The sequence below is a fragment of the Ambystoma mexicanum genome, chromosome 4p, assembly GCF_040938575.1.
Source record: "Ambystoma mexicanum isolate Mex_15411 chromosome 4p, UKY_AmexF1_1, whole genome shotgun sequence".
Taxonomy (NCBI): domain Eukaryota; kingdom Metazoa; phylum Chordata; class Amphibia; order Caudata; family Ambystomatidae; genus Ambystoma; species Ambystoma mexicanum.
This window is the reverse complement of record NC_090927.1, coordinates 1066433871-1066456910: the sequence shown is the minus strand read 5'-3', so window position 1 is coordinate 1066456910 and position 23040 is coordinate 1066433871. Positions and strand designations below refer to the sequence as shown.

The window sequence follows — 23040 nt, the reverse complement described above, 5'->3', positions numbered from 1 at the left end:
GTGATATTTCTGCTCTCACTAATCTGTCCCTGAGATTCCTCCCCCGCTTGAAGGCAATCATAGGTGCTTTGGGGGAACAGTTCTTTGAGTGTCAAATCATTATGTAGAATGTTCCAGTGTTTCCCGATTGTTTTGCCTATTTGAAAACTCTGTCTGGAAAATTTGGTAATGTGGAGCAATGGTATTTCCTTAGATTTTGTCTTGGGTACGAGAAGTTGTTCTTTGGTAATAAAGTTCAGATCTTTCTTTGGCTGCCTCTAAGATGGAGTCTGGATAGCCACGGGCTTCAAACTTGATGCTATTGTGAATGGTATTCATTTTTTTCAACTACATGAATACCATTCACAATAGCATCAAGTTCACCATGGAAACAGGTACAACACATCTGCACTTCCTTGACGTTGATATGGAAATTAAATAAAACCGGATCTGCACAACTGTTTACCACAAACCCACAGATGCAAACAATTTGTTACATTTTACAAGCCATCATCCGAAATCAATGTTGAACAGCCTGCCATACAGCCAAATCCTCAGATTAAAACAGATAGTTTCAGATCCGGCTGGCTTGGACACAGAAAGCTGTAAACTCTTTGAGAAATGTGAAGCCCGTGGTTATCCAGACTCCATCTTAGAGGCAGCCAAAGAAAGATATGAACTTATTACCAAAGAACAACTACCACCCAAGGACTCAACTCAACAAACTCACAAAACGTACCAGGGGAACTCAATCTGCTAGCAGACAAACTCAGCAGAGACTTCCCTCTGCCCACAGAGTACGAATGGCGATTACAAGACAACATTGTCGCCGACGTTTTCACGTAATGGGGTTTTCCAGAAATAGATCTGTTTGCAACTCTGGAAAACACCCAATGCCTAGATTACACCTCCAGGTACCCCCAGAACCTCTCCAAGGGGAACGGTTTCTGGGTAACATGGTCAGGGAAATTTGTTTACGCTTTTCCCCCGACTTCCCTTCTCAACAAGGTAGTGCACAAGATGCACCAGGAACCAGTTACCATGATAATAGTGGCCCCTATGTGGGCTCGACAACCCTGGTTCGCTCACCTAATGGAAATGTCATTGTCTCCACCGGTGAAACTACCCTGCCCGTACAACATGCTGTCACAGGACAGGGGCAAAACGCTGCACCCATGCCCACAGACCCTGAATTTAGCAGCCTGGCTCCTGAGGTCATAGAATTTGGACATTTGCAGCTCCCTAAAAGATGCATGGACATCCTTAAAGAAGCAAGGAAACCGAATACTCGTTACTGCTACTCCAGCAAGTGGAAACGGTTCGTCATCTGGTGTAGAGAAAAGAGCATCAACCCCGTTGATTGCTCTCCCACACAGATTGTTCTTTACCTGACTCACTTATTAGACTCAGGGTTAGTCTTTAATTCTATTAAAGTTCATCTAGCTGCACTTTCTGCATACACCACGTGTCAACATAAGGTCTCATGGTGGAAAGTTCCAGTTATTAAAGCCTTCATTGAGGGAGTAAAGAGGATCCACCCTCCTATATCTAACCCAGCTCCCGGATGGGACCTAAACGTGGTACTAACCAGGCTCATGGGCTCCCCCTTTGAACCCATGCACAAAGCAACACTTAAGAACCTCACTCTTAAAACTGCTTTCTTAATAGCTATCACCTTCATTAGGAGAGTAAGTGAAGTACAAGCGCTCTCTATACTAGACCCCTTTGTAACAGTTCACAAGGATAAGGTGGTTCTACGCACACATCCTAGGTTTGCACCAAAATTCATTTCTAAATTCCATGTCAACCAGTCTCTAGAACTACCAACGTTCTTTCAAAACCCATCAAACTTGGGAGAAAAAGGCCTGCACACACTTGATGTGCGCAGAGTGGTCATGTTTTATATGGAAAGAACTAGACCACTGAGAAAGACTAATCAGTTCTTTGTCCCGGTGGCAGCAGGAAGAGAAGGAGATGCCGTTTCAAAGTCCACTATATCTAGATGGATTGTCCAATGCATCACTCTCTGTTTCTCTCTTGCTAAGAGATAACTACCCTTCAAGCCAAGAGCACATTCTACTCGAGGCACTGGGGCTTCCATATCATTCATTGCAAATGTCCCTCTGGAGTCCATTTGCAAAGCGGCAACCTGGAGTTCTGTACACACCTTTACAAAACACTACTGTCTAGATGCCCATTCTAGATCTGATTCCCAGGTGGGACAAGCAGTATTAAGACATCTTTTCTCTACTGTTCCTTCTCACAACCCACCTCCAAATCCGGGTACTGCTCGCTACTCTATGCACAGCATGTGATTCTAAGCAGATTAACAAACATCAGAAGACATGCATTACTTGGCGTAAAAGCATTTCTGATGATTGTATCTGCTTAGATTCACATGCGCCCACCCTTCCTCCCCGCTCGGATGGAAGGAACATAGACATCTTATTACTTTCTCTCTCTTTTATGTACTCACTCAAGCCTAAGAAGGCTCCCTCGGGGCGAGGAAAAAATACAGAGGGACCTCGACACGTGAGGGATGTTGGGTACACTGCACGTCACTATAGGGATAGTATTACAGACACACCTATGTCGACGTCCCCTTTTCGACTACGAAAAACAAAATGCAGTACTCCGCAGTGACCACTGGATGTCGGACTATGCACAGCATGTGAATCTAAGCGGATACAATCATCAGAAATGCTTTTACGGTAAGTAATGCGTGTCGTATATCACATTGTTGCAGGGTCGCCGGATTACCATTGGCCCTTGCCCTCTGCCATCCACCCCTGGATTTCTTTACCCTGCTTGGCTGGAACTGGTCTCCCCAGGGCCTGGGACCCAGCTCTGTTCTCAGCGCTCTGTGCACCTTCTCAAGGTGATGAGGCTGACGATGTTCCCAATGTAACTGTTAGTATTGCTACTTTTTCCTGTGAGAGTGCCCTCAGCGTTGCAACTTTGTTAGCGATTCCATGTTTCACTTCATGTCTGTGTTTCTGAGAACCATTCGTCTTCCTACTGCGGGTGAATGACCATTGTCTAGCTCTGCTGCATCACATGCTTGGGGACCACGAAATCGCGCTCTCGGGTCTGCAATTTATGATAATACTGTTTTTCTGCAGATGACTCCTTGTCATTTTAGGTTTGGTATGTGCTGCTCGTCTGACCTTGGCTGCAAGCCCTGGCCTGCTGTTCTGTGCAGCCTGGTTCTGCTTTCCCTCGTCTCTCGGCTTGTGGCCTCATGTAATCCCCATCATAATCCTACTATGAGTTTTACATACCTATAACTGGCTATGTTGCCCATAGGTCAGTCGTAATTGGTCCTTCCAGGCAGGCTCCTTGCATGATCCTGTATACTTAGTTGCAATAAGCATCTGCAAGCTTGCTCTGCATCCCTTCGTTGCCTTGCATTTAGCGTTTAGCGCTTCTGCACTTGGCTAATGAGAAAAATAATAAAAGCTTATTAGTTAGTTAGTCAACGTCGTCCATCAAGACGTTGGAGTCCATGACCACTGTTGAAGCACCTGTGTCCCTAAAGACATTGATTGCATAAGGTTTGAATGGTTGTCTGAGAGAATATCTGTCTGCCTGTGTAGATGTCACTGCCATCCTGGGGGGAGGGGGGGCTGTCCAAATAATGAGTTGCTTCGTGCATTTGTAACTCTTCGGGTAGTCATGTTCATGGGGATGAGTGGCATTACAGGGACCCCTCTCCACCATCTTCCAATCGCCTTGCTCAACGCGGAACTGAAACTCCCAGCAAAGGTGTTGGAGTATCGCCTATATAATATGAATCCTTTTTTATGTTTTGTTAATATGCTTTTATACTGCACCAAATCACCACCGTAGTAGTATTGGAGCACTTATGCTTGTTTGTGCAGTGGCGTCCTGGGCCACCCCGGGGGTATCTAGAGTGTACTCTGCTGGAAGAAAAAAAAATTAGCAAAGGGATAAGAAGATGGGAAAGCAGGACATAGATACTATGAACGCAGGGAAAGAGTGATGGAGCAAGGGAAGAAGGTTTTGTAAATGACACAAGTGTGGCAGCCCCTCTACTGAGACCAAACATGGGTCAAATACCCAGATCTATGAAATATCGTCCACTCGGGGCTTATAATAACGTTTTGCTCACTGCACCCTTCACAGAGGAGAAATATTAATTTGCATATCAATCTGGTCCCATCCACAAGGGCAGTCCAGCACCAAAATGCTAGGCAATTCTCCTCTGAACAAGTATACCATCAGCAACCACAGACACGTGTTTCGTTCTTTTTGGGCCTCATTGATGTGAAGGTGAGCTTCTCCAAGACACAATGAGCAAAAGGTCCACGTCTGAATTACCCTGGTTTACTTAGGGTGAACCCCCAGGTTTTAGAAATTAAGGAAGTGCGTGGGACCAGACTGATAAGCAAATGGAGCTTTCTCCTCTGTGAAAGGTACAGGGAGATAACCGTGGTTGTAGGCTCTCCTGTGTGGGCACCTTCCCATTGAACAGGTTATTTGATAGTGTTTGTTGTCGATGGAGTTGCTCTGTAGGATATTTTGTGTAGATCTGGGATCTGGCAGTATTTTCTTACCGCCAAAGAAGGGTGGTAATTTGGTGATGACTTATCCTTGCATTTAGATTGGGTTTGGCCTTATTTCCTTTCAGTGACCATGTCTTATTACACTATATGGGATAATTTAGTCGTATACACTATTGGTGGTATTTTCTGATGGTAAATTACTTAGTGGTGGGCATGATGTTCCTTCCCTGCATTATAGCCCCATCATACACAAAACCTTCCTTATTCTTATGTTCTTGTGATCTATAGCGAGCCTTGGACCTACATTCAGAAACACCACAATTTCACGTAGAGCATTATCAATAACCTGTTTCGTTATCACTGATTTATCTACATCAGTGAAATATGCTTCCATAGGCCTAATTACTGATTCATTACTGGTTCATGGACCTCCAGTAATCTATATTTTGTATTAGATTTCACACAGACACCAGGCACTGTGTGAACACACGCATACAACTATTTATCACTGCTAATTCTATCTATTCCATCTAAATGGGAAACATGACAAATGTACCACCTAAAAAAAATCTTCCCCATGTCATACAGTATTATTCCAAAGGCACCAAGAAAAGAGAAAAACAAAACGCTATACACGTTCTGTTTTTATATTGTGTATTAGAAACAATTGCAATTCAAAATAAACATCTTACCATTTGCATAACTGCATTGTCTAACAAAAAGAAGAGAAAAGAAAAATACAGTGACGGAACAAAAATCACTTTGTAACATTATAACATGGCACTTAAATGCAGGGGATTCCCTTTTGGCTACTCTGCCTGCCTGATATTTTTAGAAAGTCATTCGTACAACAGCACACAATAACCTCAATTCAACTTTGGATATTTACCAAAGACTTGTAGTTTTCTTCCACCCACAACCTCACTTCGCTCGCCTCCGAAGCACGGGCCCAGGGGTTGCCTTTGTAATCTTGAAGGTTTGAGGTGCACAGCGAGAACATAGTTCTCAAGCCAGTGCTGAGTGAGACTAGGCACGTCTGTCTCACAGCCCAGTCATCCAGATCATCCGTCTCGGGAGCCTAGCAAAAGCGATCTGAACTTTTTCTGTCAGACTTTCCCCAGCAGAACTCTGTTGCTTACGCAGCATATCTGCAGATATACTTCCTTCCAATCATATTAACAGAAAATGTATTCGGTTAACACCCTCTTGTCACAAACAATGGTAGCTTCATATTATAATAACTGTTTCTTTTTCCAATTTCCTGCTGCCTTCCTGCTTTTTGCATTCAGCAGAGCAAGAGAAAATAAGAGAAAAATGCACGTTTAAAAACGAATTTCAAAACCTGTACTTGCACCTCATTTTTCACATAGAGATTACATTATAATGTTAATGAGGTAGCATTAGTGATTAGTACTTGTTAATTAACTCAGTCAGTTAGATACATAATGTAGTCTCCTGTGTATGAGGCATTTCAATGAAGAGAAAAGAAAGAAAAAAATGATGCACATTTACCCTCTGTAGCTTTATATTGGGCTTTCTGGCTGCATTATGAATTCCATACATTACATGCCTCCAGCCATATATTCACCTGTTATATTGGCAACATAAAGATGACTATATGTGTGTGCCACATTATTGCTGGCAATAGAATGCTGTCACATTCAGTGAGGCGCTATACTACAAAGCACTATAAATTATACTACATTATCCCTCCTTTTCTGACAATTTGGCAGTGGTCCAAGCCACAATTGGAAGAAATCCAACTTGTGCTCCTCATTTTTTTTAAATGTATGTGTATTAGGATATCTTTCATTCCCTATTGTTGCTAATATCATGAGCAACATCTTCACTTTTACGGATAAAATGATTAACCATCCTCCCATCATTAGCATCACAACAGCTAAACCCACCATAGTGCGTTCCCCCCCCCCCCCCCCCCCCCCGGTTCCCCAATTAAACTTTTCCACTTCTATTATACCCAGGTTACTAACTGTGATATTGTTTTTTCTCAAATTCATTTTCAGAGTATGTTTTTCTTTATGATTCAATAAGGACTCCACATCCGGGTCTATTGAGAATGCATCCCTTTGAAAAAACTCAATATTTTCTACTTGGCTTTCCCAAATCTCATTTGTTATATGAAACAATGTTAAACCCCAAATCGAAACAATTGTATCCTTTGGAACCTGTAAGTAAAACGCAGTGTATTTCACCTGTTTAACAACAAATGTTCCATGATTTAAATGTATGATCATCAGAAGTTTCATACAGGTGCTGACCAACCATTTACCTTTGACCATTTTAGCTTGTGCCAACTCTTCACCTCCCATATTGCTAATAACTACTTCACATCCTCCTGATATACTTGGGTCAGATTTCAAACCACATATAGCGTCTTTAGCATCAGGAATAAACGGTTTACCTGGACACATGTAATTTTGTTCTTTAAATTTTACACAGGTTTCCAAACTTGGGACCAAGTAAACCTCAGGCTCCCATGACTGAAATGCCACCACTTCTGGAGTCTTAATCTTTATAAACTTATCTTCTTGCTAAAATCCCACATTATGTACCCACTTAGTTTGATAAATAAGGTCAGGAGCTATATATGGGATGCATAATAAAAACCCTGTTTCCAACCTTTCCAAATCCACATATAAGGGCATTGCATTGCCCATTTCAAATGCAATTTTCACTTGTACCACATCAATCTCCCTCCTGGTCAGCCTTTCTATCATTTGATGAATAATATCCTGTGAAACAAAATGCAATGGTATATGTCCTCGAATTAATTGTGAAATTGCAGTTTGAACTAATCTCGTGTAATTCGTCAACAATCTACCAGTAGGATTCATTACATTCAGGATCTCATTCAATGTCTGGTCATGCTTAATTATTAGCTTGGTTGTACGTTGAATAACTTCCGCTTGCTCATTGAAAATGATCGTAGCTTCATTTATAAACCTCACTTGTTCATCTAATCCAGCTCGAATTCCATCTAAAGTCTTTTGTATAATTTCTAAATCAATACTCAGCTGTTGTGCTTTAGCACTCAGAGTCCCTACTGAAACGGCATTGGCTGTTGACATTGTAGTACCTATTATAGCTCCAACTATTCCAACTATAGACATCACCAATGAGACTGCAAGCATTACTGCTCCTCTTTTTCCTCTCCTTTTCTTTATGTCCGCTGAATTCACAAATGTTTTTTTCTAATTGCATCAACATATCTCTTGTCGACTGCTTGGCGTCCTCTTTTCTTAGTTCCAGCCACTCTTTAGTCTGCTCAGCTTTAACTCCAGTATTATTAAAATGTTTTTCCATCAAAGTATCAGGATTCAAGGGTATATAAATGTTCTGGAAGATCATCCTTCTATCTATCGCTCATGATGAATCCTGGTGCTTCTTCTACCACAATACCAGATGCTGGTCTGGGTTCAATGACAACTTGTGCTTCCAAAGTTTTGAAATTCCCTCCAATCATCATAATAATTAACCACGTCGTTGGCGTCCTCATCAATTCTACATGTTTTATAGATTTGGGTTCACCCCCCAAGAGCCCCCCCTCACCCCCCGGGGCTTTTCCGGAATCCGTCCACGTGGTCAAGACAGGTTAGAGTTCTAAATCAAATAGAAAAGAAACAGATTAAGTACATAGCACAATACTAAATTCATCCTTTTACCAAAAATAAAATATCTATATTTTCAAAAATATTTTGCCCTTTTTCTTTCGCTTCCTGAAATTAAGCACGTGTTAGAGAGAAAACAAAAATACATAAAGCATCATTGATCATTTAACCTATTTCAACTTTGTAAAAATAACATCACTAGTTTCAACCCTCTTTTAATGATCATCACATAGTCTTTTTATTCACACCTATTCCATTACAATAATCACTTCTATTTTTATTTCTCTGTTATTGGGCCCTATGAATAAATTCAAGTGTCTTCTTTCATTCTTTAAGGGACCTGATCTGTTTCTATAAGCTCCAGCTTCTTTAATTCATGCTTGGGGTGCCAGGGCTTAATCTGGTTAACATGAACAATTTGTTTTGTTACCGTTTCACCTTCAGTTCTCAAAATTTTGTAGACCACTGGGGAAACTTTATCTATAATTTGAAATGGCCCCTGCCAGGCTGCCAGAAATGTAGAATTTTAGTATTTACCTTTTCCAAAATGAAATTTCTACACCTGATCCCCCACACTATACTCTTTCACCAATGTCTTTTTTTCATAATATTCTTTTGCACTGTCAGCAGCCCTTTCCAATTCCGCTGCACAAAAGCAAATGCATGTTGTAAGTGCTTCCTCAGTTCTTCGATATATTCATGAACTGTAGATGCGCTTAAAAGTGTCTGCTCATGTGTCCTATATAGCAGGTGTTGTGGCACCACCATTTTCCTACCTGTCAATACTTCATGAGGGCTAATACCTGTTGCTTTGACAGGAGTTGATCTGATTGCCATCAAAACCAGAGGTAAACGTAAATTCTAGCTGGAACCTGCCTCTGCTACAAATTTCTTTAATATATCCACAACAGACCTATTACAGCGTTCAACTTCACCAGAAGAGGTGGGTCTATATGCAATATGTAGTTTTCTTTTCACTCCCAATATTTGCCACAGCTTACTCAATAGAGCGCTTGACATCTTGAAAATATATGATTTACCAGTAATGTAGCTGCCGTTTGCGCACTACAATCTGGTGCAGGAATACACTCTATCCATTTTGACATTAAACAGACCACACTCAAAATATACCGGTTCCCCCTACTCGACCTCTTTACAGGCCCTACATAGTCTATTTGTAAATCTGACCATGGAAGAGTTGAGCCTCTTTCCATTAATGGGGCTCTATGCATTGGTGAAGCAGGTTTAAATTGGGCACATACTAGACATCCCCTAGTATATTATTCCACATCTTGGGACGTATGTGGCCAGTAAGCATAATCTTTCAGTATCTCCAATGTTTTTTGTGAACCTCTGTGTCCTGCAGTTATTGCATCATGCGCATGGTGTAGCATTAGCCCTCTGAATGAAAGGGGTACCACCCACTGTATTTGTCCTGTTATGGCCTCTCTAATCACAAGTCCATCCTGTAGTCTAATTTGTTTCTTATTCTTTAATAGCAACCTCAACTCATCTTTTCCCACATAATCATTTGCTGTTAAAGGGTTTTGTTCAGGGTCTATCAAATGATTATAATAAATTCCCAAAATTGTATCATCTTTTTGTGCCTTAATCAGATCTTGATCTGGTGTATCATAACTCCATTGTACTACTGGTTGGTCCACCTCCTTTGGAGCTTTAGAGCTTGTAACTGCATCAATTTGTATTTCACCAAGTAAATGTTCAATAGGTAGCAATTCTCCCATCACAGCCCCAATTTTAGCTAAATGATCTGCCTTATCATTTCCCTCCTTATTCTCTCCTGGAGTTTTTAAATGTCCACAAATCTTTCTCCAGTATATTGTCAAATCATTCTCTGACACCAATTTGTCTATGGCTTGTATTATTTTACCATGTTTAAGGGGCTTTTTATTGTATGTAATCATGCCTCTTGCTTTCCAGCCAGGCAAATATTCCACAAAGCTATTTTGTGCATAATCGGAATCGGTCACCAGGACAACTTCACTAAATGTATTATCAACTGCAGTAGTAATTGCTTGATAAATGGCTGCCAATTCCGCTACTTTACTGTTCCTAGCCCCAATTCTTATACCTATACTGGGAATGCCTTCACATTTCAACCAGACATTTCCTATTCCTGATACCAATTGTTTATTACTGTCATTTTCAATGTGAAAAACACAACCGTCAACATATACAGTTGGCAAATCCTTGCATGTCTTCATCAAAAGCTTTGCGTGGTGATTGCCCAAATTCCTGTAAACTAGATCCCACTTCTACTTCGTTAGATACATGTTCAGCTGCACAGTCATGTAGATCTGCCAAACCTTGAGCAACTGGGCTCTTTTTATTTTGGCCATATTTCACTTCTACAGGAAAACCTTGCAATGACAGTGTCCATGAAGTGATTCTGGACTGTGCTAGATTACCTGACCTAAATCTTTACTCTTGTAAAAACTGCAAAGGTTGATGATTTGTCTCAATAATCACCTTTTCTCCCTGAACAATGAGGCGGAAATGCTGTAGCGCCCACACAGTGGTCAAAAGGGCCTTTTCACATTCACTCAATTTAATTTCAACTAGGGAAAACGCCTTCCTTGCATAAGCAATGGTCTTGTGATAACACTGCTGACATACAATGTTCAGAGAAACCTATTTCTATAAATAAATCCCCATCCTTTATGGGGTATGCTAAACATGGTGCCTTTATAAGACATTCCTTTAATTTAGCCACTGCCTCAGACTGCTCTTTTTCCCATTTCCAGGGTGTATTCAGCTTTAGTAATTTAGTCAATGGTTGAGTAATTTCAGCATAATTTTCAATAAACTTTGTTATTATATTATTATTATTTCTATATTTATTTCTATATATATTTCTATATTTTTGTTATATTCCTAATAAACTTTTCAAACCTTTCACACTTCTAGGGTCTTTTAGTTTTTGTATGGCCTCTACCTTCTTCTTTTGTGGTTTTAGTCCATGTTCAGTCACTTCATGGCCTAGATAATTCACTTTTTTCTTGCACCATTGTGCATTTTGTAAAGATATTTTGGCGCCTGCTTTTTGCAATTGGCAAAGAACATGTCTTATTTCATCAAAATGATTTTTCAAGCTTTCATTTTTTATCAGGACGTCATCCACGTAAAACTATGGTTCCTCTTTCCGCTGCATGATGCATGGCCTTTCTCAAAAATATTCCAAATTCACTCCCACTGTTGACATACCGGAATAGAACTCTAACCCATGCGTATTGGGTCTTATCAAATGAAAATTAAAATAAATTCTGAATCTCCTCTGCCAATGGCATGCACCAATATCCAGATGTGAGATCTAATGTAGTAAACACTTTTGAGCCATGTACCTGAGCCAGGCCTTGATCAATGAATGGCAGTGGCCATCTGGACACTGGTACTCTTTTATTTAATTCTCTCAAATCTGCACATAGACTCCATTGACCATTTGGCTTTAACACACCTAAAATAGGATGTGCTATGAATAGGCCTGATAATTCCCAGAGACTCCAAATTTTTAATTATTTCTGCTAATGACTCTAAACATGCCAGTGGTAATCTATACTGGCGTACAAATACTGGGCTTCTACTACACCCTTCTGGTAGTGTGGCAACATGTAAATTAGTTAGGCCGCAATCATAAGCCTCTTTAGCAAAGACATCTTTAAACTCCATAAATATTTTTCTCAATTAATTTCTATCTTCATCGCTATCGCATGAATCTGCTGATAAAATCTGCTCCTCTACCATTTTTGAACATTCTTGGAAATCTTCCAGTGGAGGAATCTGTGCTTTCTTCTAACTGTGTGGCTGTGTCTCTCTGTAAAGCTGCCACTTTGAAATATTGTGGTATATCAGCTTCCACTTCAATGGGCTGATTTTCTGTTTCATTTTCATTTAAGTCAAATGTTATATAATCCTTTTGATGACCACACACTGTCTCATTTGAATCATAAGGGTACACAGATTGAATTTTAAAGATTTCTTTGGGCTGAGAATCCAGGTACTCTGGCAACACACCCCCTGCATCTACATACCTTTCATGGATATTTCCAATTACCATGTTATAGAAATCTGCAGAATAATGTGATTTTTTTTTTTTTTTTTTTGGTATGGCCATTCCTAATGAAGAATTTTCCTCTAATTGAATATCTTGACATCCTTTATTCACCAAAATGTTCAGACCCTTCACCAACATCTATCAATGGAATGTATTCATAGTCCAGGCCTTGCTGTTTTATGGATTCATTCAAGCACACAAAAGCATCAGAATCCTTCATCTGCTGTACATTATTGCACTTCAGCGTTATTGCAAACTGCTTGGTGAATGCAGGGATAATAGTATCCTTCCTCAGCTGTAATTCAATTGCATATGAGACCAGTTGTGCGTAATTATAAGCCCTTCTTTTGTCTTCAAATTCAGGTGCCGGGCCACCTAGGCGTGACCATATTTTTTGATTAAGGACATCTAACACCATACACATTCTGTGCATGATATCATTGCCCATGTAAAAGTCATTTTGTGTCCCACTCACTATCCACACATTATGGTGAATTGTTTTCTGTCCAGTACTAATCTTCTGCATACATCTGCCCGCAGTTCGATTTTCAAAGTTTGGACTGTCCAAACCAGCGACATATTGGTTTTTAATTCTAAATTTTGGGATCTCCTCCCTCTCCATTCTTTTTTGCAGTAATTTCTCATTAATAAAGCTTCTTTCCTGTTCAAGCGCTATGGTGGCATTTATTATTTTAGAATAGTCATTTATACCAATGTGAACCCATGGTTGCTCATCTTCCATGTATATTTCCCCAAGAGTAGTAATGTGTTTTTCTGTGTCTGTTTTAGGAGTAGTATTCTGTTTGCATGTCTTCTCTTTTAAATAGAAACGTAATGTGTACTCATCTATTGCAGTTTGCCATTTTTTCCTACGGTCTAAATATATTTGTACAGATTATTTCTCATTTTCACTTTGCATTTTATCTTGACACATCAAGGTTGTCAGTAATGCTAGGCACACAGCTATTTTGGAGGTACACCTCTACTTCATCATTTGTTTTGGCAACGGTGTGACATTCATTTATATTGTTTTTTTGTGATTTTATTTTCTTAGGTCTCAATGGGTTTTTTGTTACGGACCACAGTACTCCATTCACCCCATAAGAGGAGATAATCTTTTCAGGCAATCTGTCCCCATCAGAAATGGAATTTCACAAATAGATGTGATCAATACCTCCTGTTTCATTCTGTGTTTTCCTATTTTTATGTCAACCTCAGTAACGCCTATAATAGGCACCTCCTCCCCATTAGAATTATGCACGGGACCTTCATTTTGCCTCACTGTGATCTGATTCTGTGGAGATCTCCCTTCATTAATACTTTTTATCAATTCTTTAGACATAATTGTGGGCTGTGCGCCAGTGTCAATCATTGCAAATGTACTGCATTTCTCTTCCACAGTGATGGGAGCATAATACCTGTCAACTTCCTCTAAGAAGTGCACATTTTTACTAATTTCAGGACTCACCTTTCTCAGGCCTTTTTCACTTTTGACTAAGCACATTGGCAAATGGAAAGATAGGTTTCCCCCCTTTCTGTCCATTTCTGTGAGAGACTTTATTCCTTTCGCCATGTTCAGAGGTTTTTTGGAGTGTGCCCACTGTTCGCCCATCCATCCAGGTATCATCGGAGGTCACATTACAATCCTCCAACTGAATATGTGTAACAACATCACTTGGCAATTTGTCATTGTCTAACTCTGTGCATTTGTAATCATTTAGTATGGTACCAGTCCTTTTAACTTCTTCAAAATTATGTGGCTCAAAGAATTCTTCAGGTGATTGACATGTACCCTCCTTTTGAGTATTTCTTTTTTATGCCTGTGTTTGGTTATTGTTTTGATTGCCCGGGAAGGAGCTATAGCATCCCCACTTACTCCCCGTTCACTGGTATTCCCCATGCATGAGTCATTTTTCTTAAATTTGGCTTTGTTCTTTTGGAATTTCAGGTTTTCCTTTTTCATTTGTACAAATCTCCAATGTTTGATTTAGCTCTAGGTTAAACCAAACTATCTTTTTTAGATGTATTTGCAATTTCTGTCACATGCTCTTTTACTGGTACTTTCATTTTTAAATCATCAGGCATCTCAGAGGCATTATGCAAAATCACATCAGAGCAATCTGTTTTCTTGGCACTGCAGGTATCATAATTACTTAGTCACTTATCAGAAACCCCCCGGTCGTTGCTATGGCCTTCGGCCCCCTCCTTTGATGAGCTGACTGTTTTTGTGCTGTACAGAGCTTCCCTATTTGTTCAGCCAATATTTTCACTTGGGCCTCGAGACACTGGAATCTTTCCATTTCTCTAGAATCCTCTCTCTGTGGCCTAGATCGATATTGGTTGTTTTCTCCCTGATTGGATCTATTCTGATACCTCTCAGGGGAATGATTTCTATTGGGATTGTTCCTGAACTCTTGATTCATATGTGGAGGGGAGCGGGGTGCACCTATCTTTTGATTGTAGTCTCCTGGTGGTGGTGAATCATTGTATTGACGTGGAGCGTAATTCATATTCTGCCTCATGTCCTGTCTCTAATGTTGCGGGTACTGACCCCTATGTTGATTCCCATTATCAGTAAATCGATCCACATATCGGGGTCTATCCTGATTCCCATATATCATGGTGTTGGGATCAAATGTGCTCTGTGTTCCCAATGTCTGGTAGGGACCATTATTTATTTGATCCTGACTTTGTCTCTGGTTATTGTTCCCACCTGACATATCGGGCCGGTATCCCGCCCGGGGCCTGTCTCCTAAGTACCTAGGGCTGATGTAGCTCTCCCTATTACTAGGATCATGTGATTGAAACATTGGTGCAGAGAGTGCCAACCTTTGTTGATTACCCCTTTGTTCAGGTGTCAAATTTCTTTTACCTGGATTTTGAGCAGACTCGAGGGTAATTTTGGCTGACCTGATTTCCATGACTGTTGCTGAGGGTTCTTTGGAATTTGGCCTAGTGTCTTTCATTGTATCACTTTCTCTACCCTGACAATAGAGAACCTCATATAGTTTTGTGCTTTGGTGTACAATCCATTCAAGGGACTTGCCACGGTCAAATTCATGGACCAACTGTGATATGTCTTTCTGTAGCCCATAGAAGTATGCAGTTTTAAACTCATTAGAATTGGGGTCAAAAGGTACATCAAAAGAAGAAAAAGCTCTTTTTAAATCTTGCAAAAATTGGCGAGGGGATGCATTAGGCCCAGCAGCGATTGTGTAAGCAACTTTCTTTGCCTCCTGTAATGACTGGAAAGGAGAAAAATGACGCCTAATCTCTTTTTCAAACTCGGCCCATGTCATGTTCTGCTGTTCATTTTATCCCCTAATGATACTGGCTGTGGGAGCATCTAGAGTTAAATGAAAATACTGTCTGTATTGTTCTTTAGGTATCTGGAGGGCTTTAAATATGTCATGCACCGCTTCTAAGTGATCCTCTATGCAGCATGCCCCTCCTTTTTTAAATGGTTTGATCAGAGCTTTGATGGATTTCATTATCTTTATGGGGCTACTCGTTGTAATGCACGGAATTGCACTACTTGGTGATTCAACCTTGGTTTCAAGTGTATGGGATTGGTGGCGGCCCCCAATGGGTGTATCAAATCCCCCAAGGGCGCTGCAACCAAGTTCAGTCACCGGCCCACTCACTGGGGCACTAGCTCTTTGGGTAGAAATAGGATTCACCTCAACTCCCTTGAATGTGGTGCCCTGCCGTCTATCCTGGGACATGGAAATGCACATTTGCTGTTCCAAATCCTTACACTTCTTAATGAGCCTGTCTGCCTCTTTTTGCAAATAGTTGTTCTCATCACTCATTTTATTAATTACTTCCTGCATATCACACATTTGCATTTAGCATTCATTAAATTGTTTGTTTCTCCTGTCTCTTTCTTGAAACATTTTAACCATTTCCTGTTCAACATTTTGAAGATCACTTTCTTTTTCATAATGTTCTTTTTGTAAAATCTGCATTTCCAAAACAACCTCATCTTTGTCTTGTCTAATATGGTCTACCAATGCTTTTAAATGTACCAATTATTGTTCACTATCCTCAAACTGTTTCTTGCTTTTGGACAATTGAGTATCAAGATCCCTACATTTTAACTGCATGTCTTTTTGACAGAACTCCAATTCTGCTCTTAACATTCCCTCTTTCTTACTTGCTCCATCTAGATCAGCTTTTAACCTGTTAATTAGCTTAGTATCATTTTCTTGCATTCTCACGGACCTATTCAAAATAAACAATGTCTTGATGCATAGCCGTATCAAACAATCTTTCTCTGCATGTTTATCAGCTGCATTTAATCTCAGAAGGCAGACCTGAATTATGCTGCCTTCTGAAAAAATGCTGTCTATTGGTTCTTTCTGTACTTCACCATGAATGTGATCATGCCATTCTGTGGCATTATTTGATGACCATGTCCCATGTGCATATAACCTTGCCTCCAGATATTGCACTAGTTCTGAGAATGTGGCTTCTATTTGAGACATTCTGAAATTTACTTTTAGTGACGCACTGCGATTATGAAATGGGTTCCCTCTAATGCACGGATGGTAGTGTGAGACACTTCCCACGTCCAGTAGGTGCTCTATGATCATTTTCCTGGCCTGCAACGCACCATAAATATGTAGGATATTTTGTGTAGATTTGGGATCTGGCGGTATTTTCTTACCGCCAAAGGAGAGTGGTAATTTGGTGATGACTTATCCTTGCATTTAGATTGGGTTTGGCCTTATTTCCTCTCAGTGACCATGTCTTAGTACACTATATGGGATAATTTAGTATCATACACTATTGGTGGTATTTATTGATGGTAAATTACTTGGTGGTGAGCATGATTTTCCTTCCCTACATTATAGCCCCATCATACACAAAACCTTTCTTATTCTTATAATAATGTTCTTGTGATCTATAGAGAGCCTTGAACCTACATTCAGAAACGCCACAATTTCACATAGAGCATTATCAATAACCTGTGGCGTTATCATTGATTTATCTACATCAGTGAACTATGCTTCCAAAGGCCTAATTACTGATTCATTACTTGTTCATGGACCCCCAGTAATCTATATTTTGTATTACATTTCACACAGACATCAGACAATGTGAACACACGCATACAACTATTTATCACTGCTAATTCTATCTATACCATCTGCATGGGAAACATGACAAATGTACCACCTAAAAAAAATCTTCCCCGTGTCATACAGTATTACTCCAAAGGCACCAAGAAAAGAGAAAAACAAAACTCTATACACGCTCTGTTTTTATATTGTGTATTAGAAACAATTGCAATTCAAAATAAACATCTTACCATTTGCATAACCGCATTGTCTGTAACAAAAAGAAGAGGGAAAATAAAAATACAGCAACTGAACAAAATTCACTTTGTAACATTATAACATGGCAATTAAATGCATTTTGGCTACTCTGCCTGCCTGATATTTTTAGAAAGTAATTTGTACAACAGCACACAATAACCTCAATTCAACTTTGGATATTTACCAAAGACTTGTAGTTTTCTCCCACACACGACCTCACTTCGCTCGCCTCCGAAGAACGGGCCCAGGGGTTGCCTTTGTAATCTTGAAGGTTTGAGGTGCACAGCGAGAACATACAGTTCTCAAGCCAGTGCTGAGTGAGACTAGGCACGTCTGTCTCACAGCCCAGTCATCCAGATCATCCGTCTCGGGAGCCCAGCAAAAGCGATCTGAACTTTTTCTGTCAGACTTTCCCCAGCAGAACTCTGTTGCTTATGCAGCATATCTGCAGATCTATTTCCTTCCAATCATATTAGCAGAAAATGTATTAGATTCACACCCTCTTGTCAAAAACAATGGTAGCTTCATATTATAATAACTGTTTCTTTTTCCGATTTCCTGCTGCCTTCCTGCTTTCTGCATTCGGCACAGTAAGAGAAAATAAGAGAGAAAAATGCACGTTTAAAAACGAATTTCAAAACCTGTACTTGCACCTCATTTTTCACATAGAAATGATATTATAATGTTAATGAGTTAGCACTAGTGATTAGTACTTGTTAATTAAGTCAGTCAGTTACATAAATAATGTAGTCTCCTGTGTATGAGACATTTCAATGAAGAGAAAAGAAAGAAAATAAATTGTGCACATTTACCCTCTTTAGCTTTATATTGGGCTTTCTTACTGCGTTATGAATTCCATACCTTGCATGCCTCCAGCCATATATTCACCTGTTATATTGGTAACATAAAGATGACTATATGTGTGTGCCACATTATTACTGGCAATAGGATGCTATCACATTTAGTGAGGCGCTATACTACAAAGCACTATAAATTATACTACAGCTCCCAGACCTCTTTGACGAACGTTTTGTGATAGCATGAGCATATGTCAGTCCTGTTTGGTGACCAGTCGTCTGCAAAATGGAGGTGGCATTTATGCCCTAAAGTTGTGATAAACTTGGTTTTGTTTCCAAGAGAGATTTGGTTAGAAGAAAAGTGGTCTAGCTGTATTCCGTCTTGCTACAGCCAAGCAGTCCATGGTTCCTGAGCCTCAGTCATGGGGATAAGAGGGAGGACGTCTGTAGGGCTCTTGCGGCAGTACTCGGGAAGAGGTTCGGCAGCTACAGGCTCTCTAAGATTCAGCGCAGTTTCAGCGCCTCGCAAACAGCACCGATGCAGAACAAATATCCCTGGTTGGACTTTCCTTACTCCCTCGGTCCTGGCCTCTGGTGATGGGACTCTGGTGAGGGATTTCCTGCTTCTGAAGTGTCCTTGGGAGGCTCCTGCAGGTTTTGGACGGATTCGTTCCACGGATGACGTTGCACTTGGTTATGGACACTCAACCCCTGGCATTGGGCTTCTGCAAAACTGGAGAGGCACAGCAAGTCGGGGATTGCGCAAGAATGGAGTTCTGTCACAGGCTAGTTGGTCCCTCCAGCCCAAGGGGAGAAGGTGTTCGTCCGGAGTTTCTCTGTCAATACGAAAAAGGAGGTTGGCACAGCAGTAGGGCTTCATTGGGCAATTCAATGTTCAGGAGGTTGCAGCGGGCTTCTCTTCATGGTTTCTTCTTCGGATGTTTCATCCAGTGGTCGACTCTGCCTGTAGTCCCAAGAACCTTGCCTTTTAAGCTCGTTCTCATTCACAGCCATGGGCTGTCCATCACAGAGCAGGGTGGCTGTTCTTCCCGGACAGCAAGCCGGCCAATCGGGACTGGTTTCAATCAGACACACCTAGAGAAAAAAGAACAGGGGAGAGGGACCTTCCCTCACTTCTTGTCCTTCCAGACACACTGAGCCAGGGGCGGGCTGCAGGGCTGAAGTCCGCCAAAGGCAAAACGCACAAAGGACTCAAACCTACATGTCTCAACGCACAGAGTACAAGCCAAGAAAGAAGACTGGGACCATTTTGACGAAGTGGTCACCTGTGGTACTGCAGCTGAGGGTTCAGCCTGCGGTAAAAACGTACACTGGTAGTAGAAAGTAAACCACTGCCACCAGCCATTTAAAGTAGTGAGGGTAACAACAAATTGTACATGAGAAAGTAGGATAAGGGACTACTAGGTAACCCCCAGCACTCCACATAAAATGGTGTGTGCTGGACCTACTAAAGTCAAGGTTAAGTAAGATCAGTATCACCTTACTATTATTGGGAACAGTAGTTCACCCAAGAAAAGGTATTTACACCTTAAAAGAAATCCAAAGAACTTCTCAGTGGCACTGCACTGAGGGCGCTTTGGCACTATACAAAAAACAGACTGCTATGGAGATTGTCAGACTCCAAAAACAGTGAAAATATAAAATCCTAATAGTGGGGGGAGGGGGTGGAAATAAAGTGAGTGAGAACAAGGCTCCACTCACTCAGGAGTTAAAATTAAAAAGTCCTAATCCTGCAAAAGAGCTGGGGTCTCTAAGGTGGGAGGAAATTACCACAGAAATGAAAATTCTCATTAACACCATCTGACTGGGCAATGCAGTGAACGACATTGCGATTGTCTTTACATAACTAAATAATCTGTTGTTTTTTCAGTCATTTCCTGATGTGCTTTCATTTGTATGATGTATGCATTTGGCCACTTTGTCCAAACTAGCAGTCTGCTTTTAATTCAGAAGCTAGAGATGAGGATTCTTATTTTGTGTGTGTAATGTGGGCTTGCATTGTGTACATGGCAACTAAAGTCATGGAATGCTGGTCAAGTTGGAACCTTGTGTTCCTTCAGGATTCTATGGACTACAGTTGGGGATTCAGGATGGGAGATGTTACTAGAAGGTTGTCTGTATCTGTGCTCTCCCCTTCTAGCCTATAACCTGAAAGTACAATAAAGTGTACTTACTTTTTGTACCTGCTGACTCCTGTGTGCTCTCTGCGTTCAGCTTACCTGTCCTAGGTCCAGACACTACGCGTCAAAATAAATAAATCTCAAAGCAATGCTTTTATCATTTTCAAAATATAAGGTACATACCGAAATATTGCTTGCTGTCACTGCAGGTTACAAGGATATGGGGGCAGGGATTGGGGGCCTTGGGCAGATATAATACATTTTCCTCTACTGTGAATCAGAAAAGGTCCAGGACTGCATTAACAGTTCCAGTCTCCAGGACAGCAACCTCTCTTCCCACACCTATTACAAATAATCATGAAATCATGACTCACTTGCTCTGGTCCCCCCGCGCCCCTCTCCACCACCTCTCCTTTCCCGGTATGTACAGCTTTAGACAATACTCTGTTTAATAAAGACCACTTGAATAGTGCGCAAATCATAAAGTTCTTGGGCAAATACATAAATATATATAGAAATCAGTTCAGCAAAAACAGCACGATTGTAGCGTTATGTTGCCCCATGTGAAATGGAATACTACAAATACCAGACTGCAATTCAACTGAAAGATTTTAAAAAAAAAAAAAGGCCAGTGCATTTTGTAGGTGTACTTTCAAGGCTTAGGCTCACAAGAAAAGATAATGGGTGAAAAGTTTACAATGTAGTATGGATTGTTTGACAAAGGCATGAATCATATGTGATGTGAGGAAAATGTCACATGAAAATCAGACAGCATGTTCAAATGTTTGCTTGTGACATTTTTTCCTTGCAATAAAGCATGGATTTGGGTACAAAAATGGTGCTTTGTGCATGCTTTCCAAATTAAAAATGTATCCCTTTCGAGTTCTTACCATTGAAACCTTAAGGCAACAATGATTACTTAAATGAACCATCACTCATAAATAGCTTCCACTTTAAATACTATGCCAAAGAGAGCGATAGGTATGGAAGAATATTTTTGCCCCAGTGAGTCCCCATCTGCAGCATCTTCTAGGCCGCTCCTTTGGTGGTGAGTGTTTGTCTCCAGAGCATCACCAAGGGGTTGTGAGGTGACGAAATGGCCTAGCTCAGACGGGCAGAAAAAGAGCCTTCTGCGTGGAAGCCACGGAGCTTCTCTAGAATACAAACTGTATTATTTAGTATACAGGTATGGTCCGGTGCGTGCAGGAGGCCCAATGAGTACAGGGCCTTGGTCGACGGCAGACAGCCCATACTTCGGGCCGGCTTTGTCAATGGTGCATGCTGTTATCTGTATGGTGAGATTTCTCCTCTGGAAAACTGTGCTTTAATAATATGAATGCATTTCCTAAGTCTTTTTTTTCTTCTATTTATTTTTTCTCCAGTTGGAAACAGTGTGGAAGTTGACGAATCTTTGTTCCAGGATTTGGATGACTTGGATCTAGATGACGAAGACGATCCAGACTTTAATCCTGCTGATCTAGAGAGCGACTAAACACACGTCTAGAACTGTCACATTCTGGGAGGCTGGAAAGTCACAGCATCTGTGGCTACGACTAGCATGCATTTTTTATTTAACAAAGTTTTAACTTTCAGGAGAATACTCTTCTGAATAGCGGTCACTTTCTCTTAATTAATGTACTCAAAATGCATATGTGGATGCAGTGAGTGGATCATATTTTTGTAGGAGCCACATCGATACCTGAAAGACCTTTGATGTCCCAGTCCCCACGGTTTTCTCTCCTCCAAACAGTTTGTAATCATCAACACAGTTTCATGGCTGTGCAGTATTAAGTTGGCTCTTATCAGTGCCTAGCATATGAGATGTGTTTTCCTTGCTTGGGATATAATGAGAACTTCATACATCGCCTCATCTGGCCTAACTGTGAATGAGGCGTATCTTCCTTTAGCTGCAAATCCAGTTGATGGCACAATATGCACCTCTTGGCATTTACCTGTCCAGTTGTAGAAAATGATAGTTGTCTATGATATCGGAGCTTTTCTTTTCAGGACTTGTGGTGCCAGCTTGAAAGGTGAACATTGCTAGTTATTCCAAAACCATTGAAAAATCAATTTTTAAATCCTGCTCCCATGGCAGTATTGTTAGTTATATTGACAACCCTCTACAGACATCTATGGATCTTGATGTGGTGGTATGTCTAGGCTCAAGTGCGCAGAGCACATGAAACCACTGTAAACTAAAAAAAAAATGTTTTCATCTGCTCTTTTTTTGGTTCATTCTTTAAAATATATCTGGCTGAAGTGACCTTTGTATTATGCAATTCTTCATTACAAAGCCCTAAATTCACAATAAAATACATCACGAAAGGAAAATGTCTTAGTTTGTTAGTTTGTAGGAACCTTCGAATTTCAAAGTGTGTGTGTGTCTGTGTGTGTGTCTCAGTCAGATGTCAAAAGAGGTAGTTTGCTGGTCATCCAGGATTGAATGGCTGCCAATTCTTTTAATGCGCATAATAGGAGGCCCCTCCCAGGATTAGCAGCGCTTGTTACCAAGAGATTTAGGAGTGCCAGGAAGCTGTGGAGGATGGTGTGTTGGCAGTGCCCACTGTTTCAATGG

At 40.7% G+C, this 23040-nt stretch overlaps 1 protein-coding gene across 1 annotated transcript in view; it reads left to right on the top strand.

Annotated features, from left to right (window-relative positions):
* The window catches only part of RWDD1 (RWD domain containing 1), a 279324-nt gene extending 256528 nt beyond the window's left edge, over positions 1-22796 (top strand). Inside the window, exon 7 of the mRNA XM_069606657.1 lies at positions 21848-22796. Coding sequence (XP_069462758.1) covers positions 21848-21957 — 110 coding nt within the window. The 3' untranslated portion in view covers positions 21958-22796. The remainder of the gene's footprint in view (positions 1-21847) is intronic.
* The last annotated feature ends 244 nt before the right edge of the window (positions 22797-23040 follow it).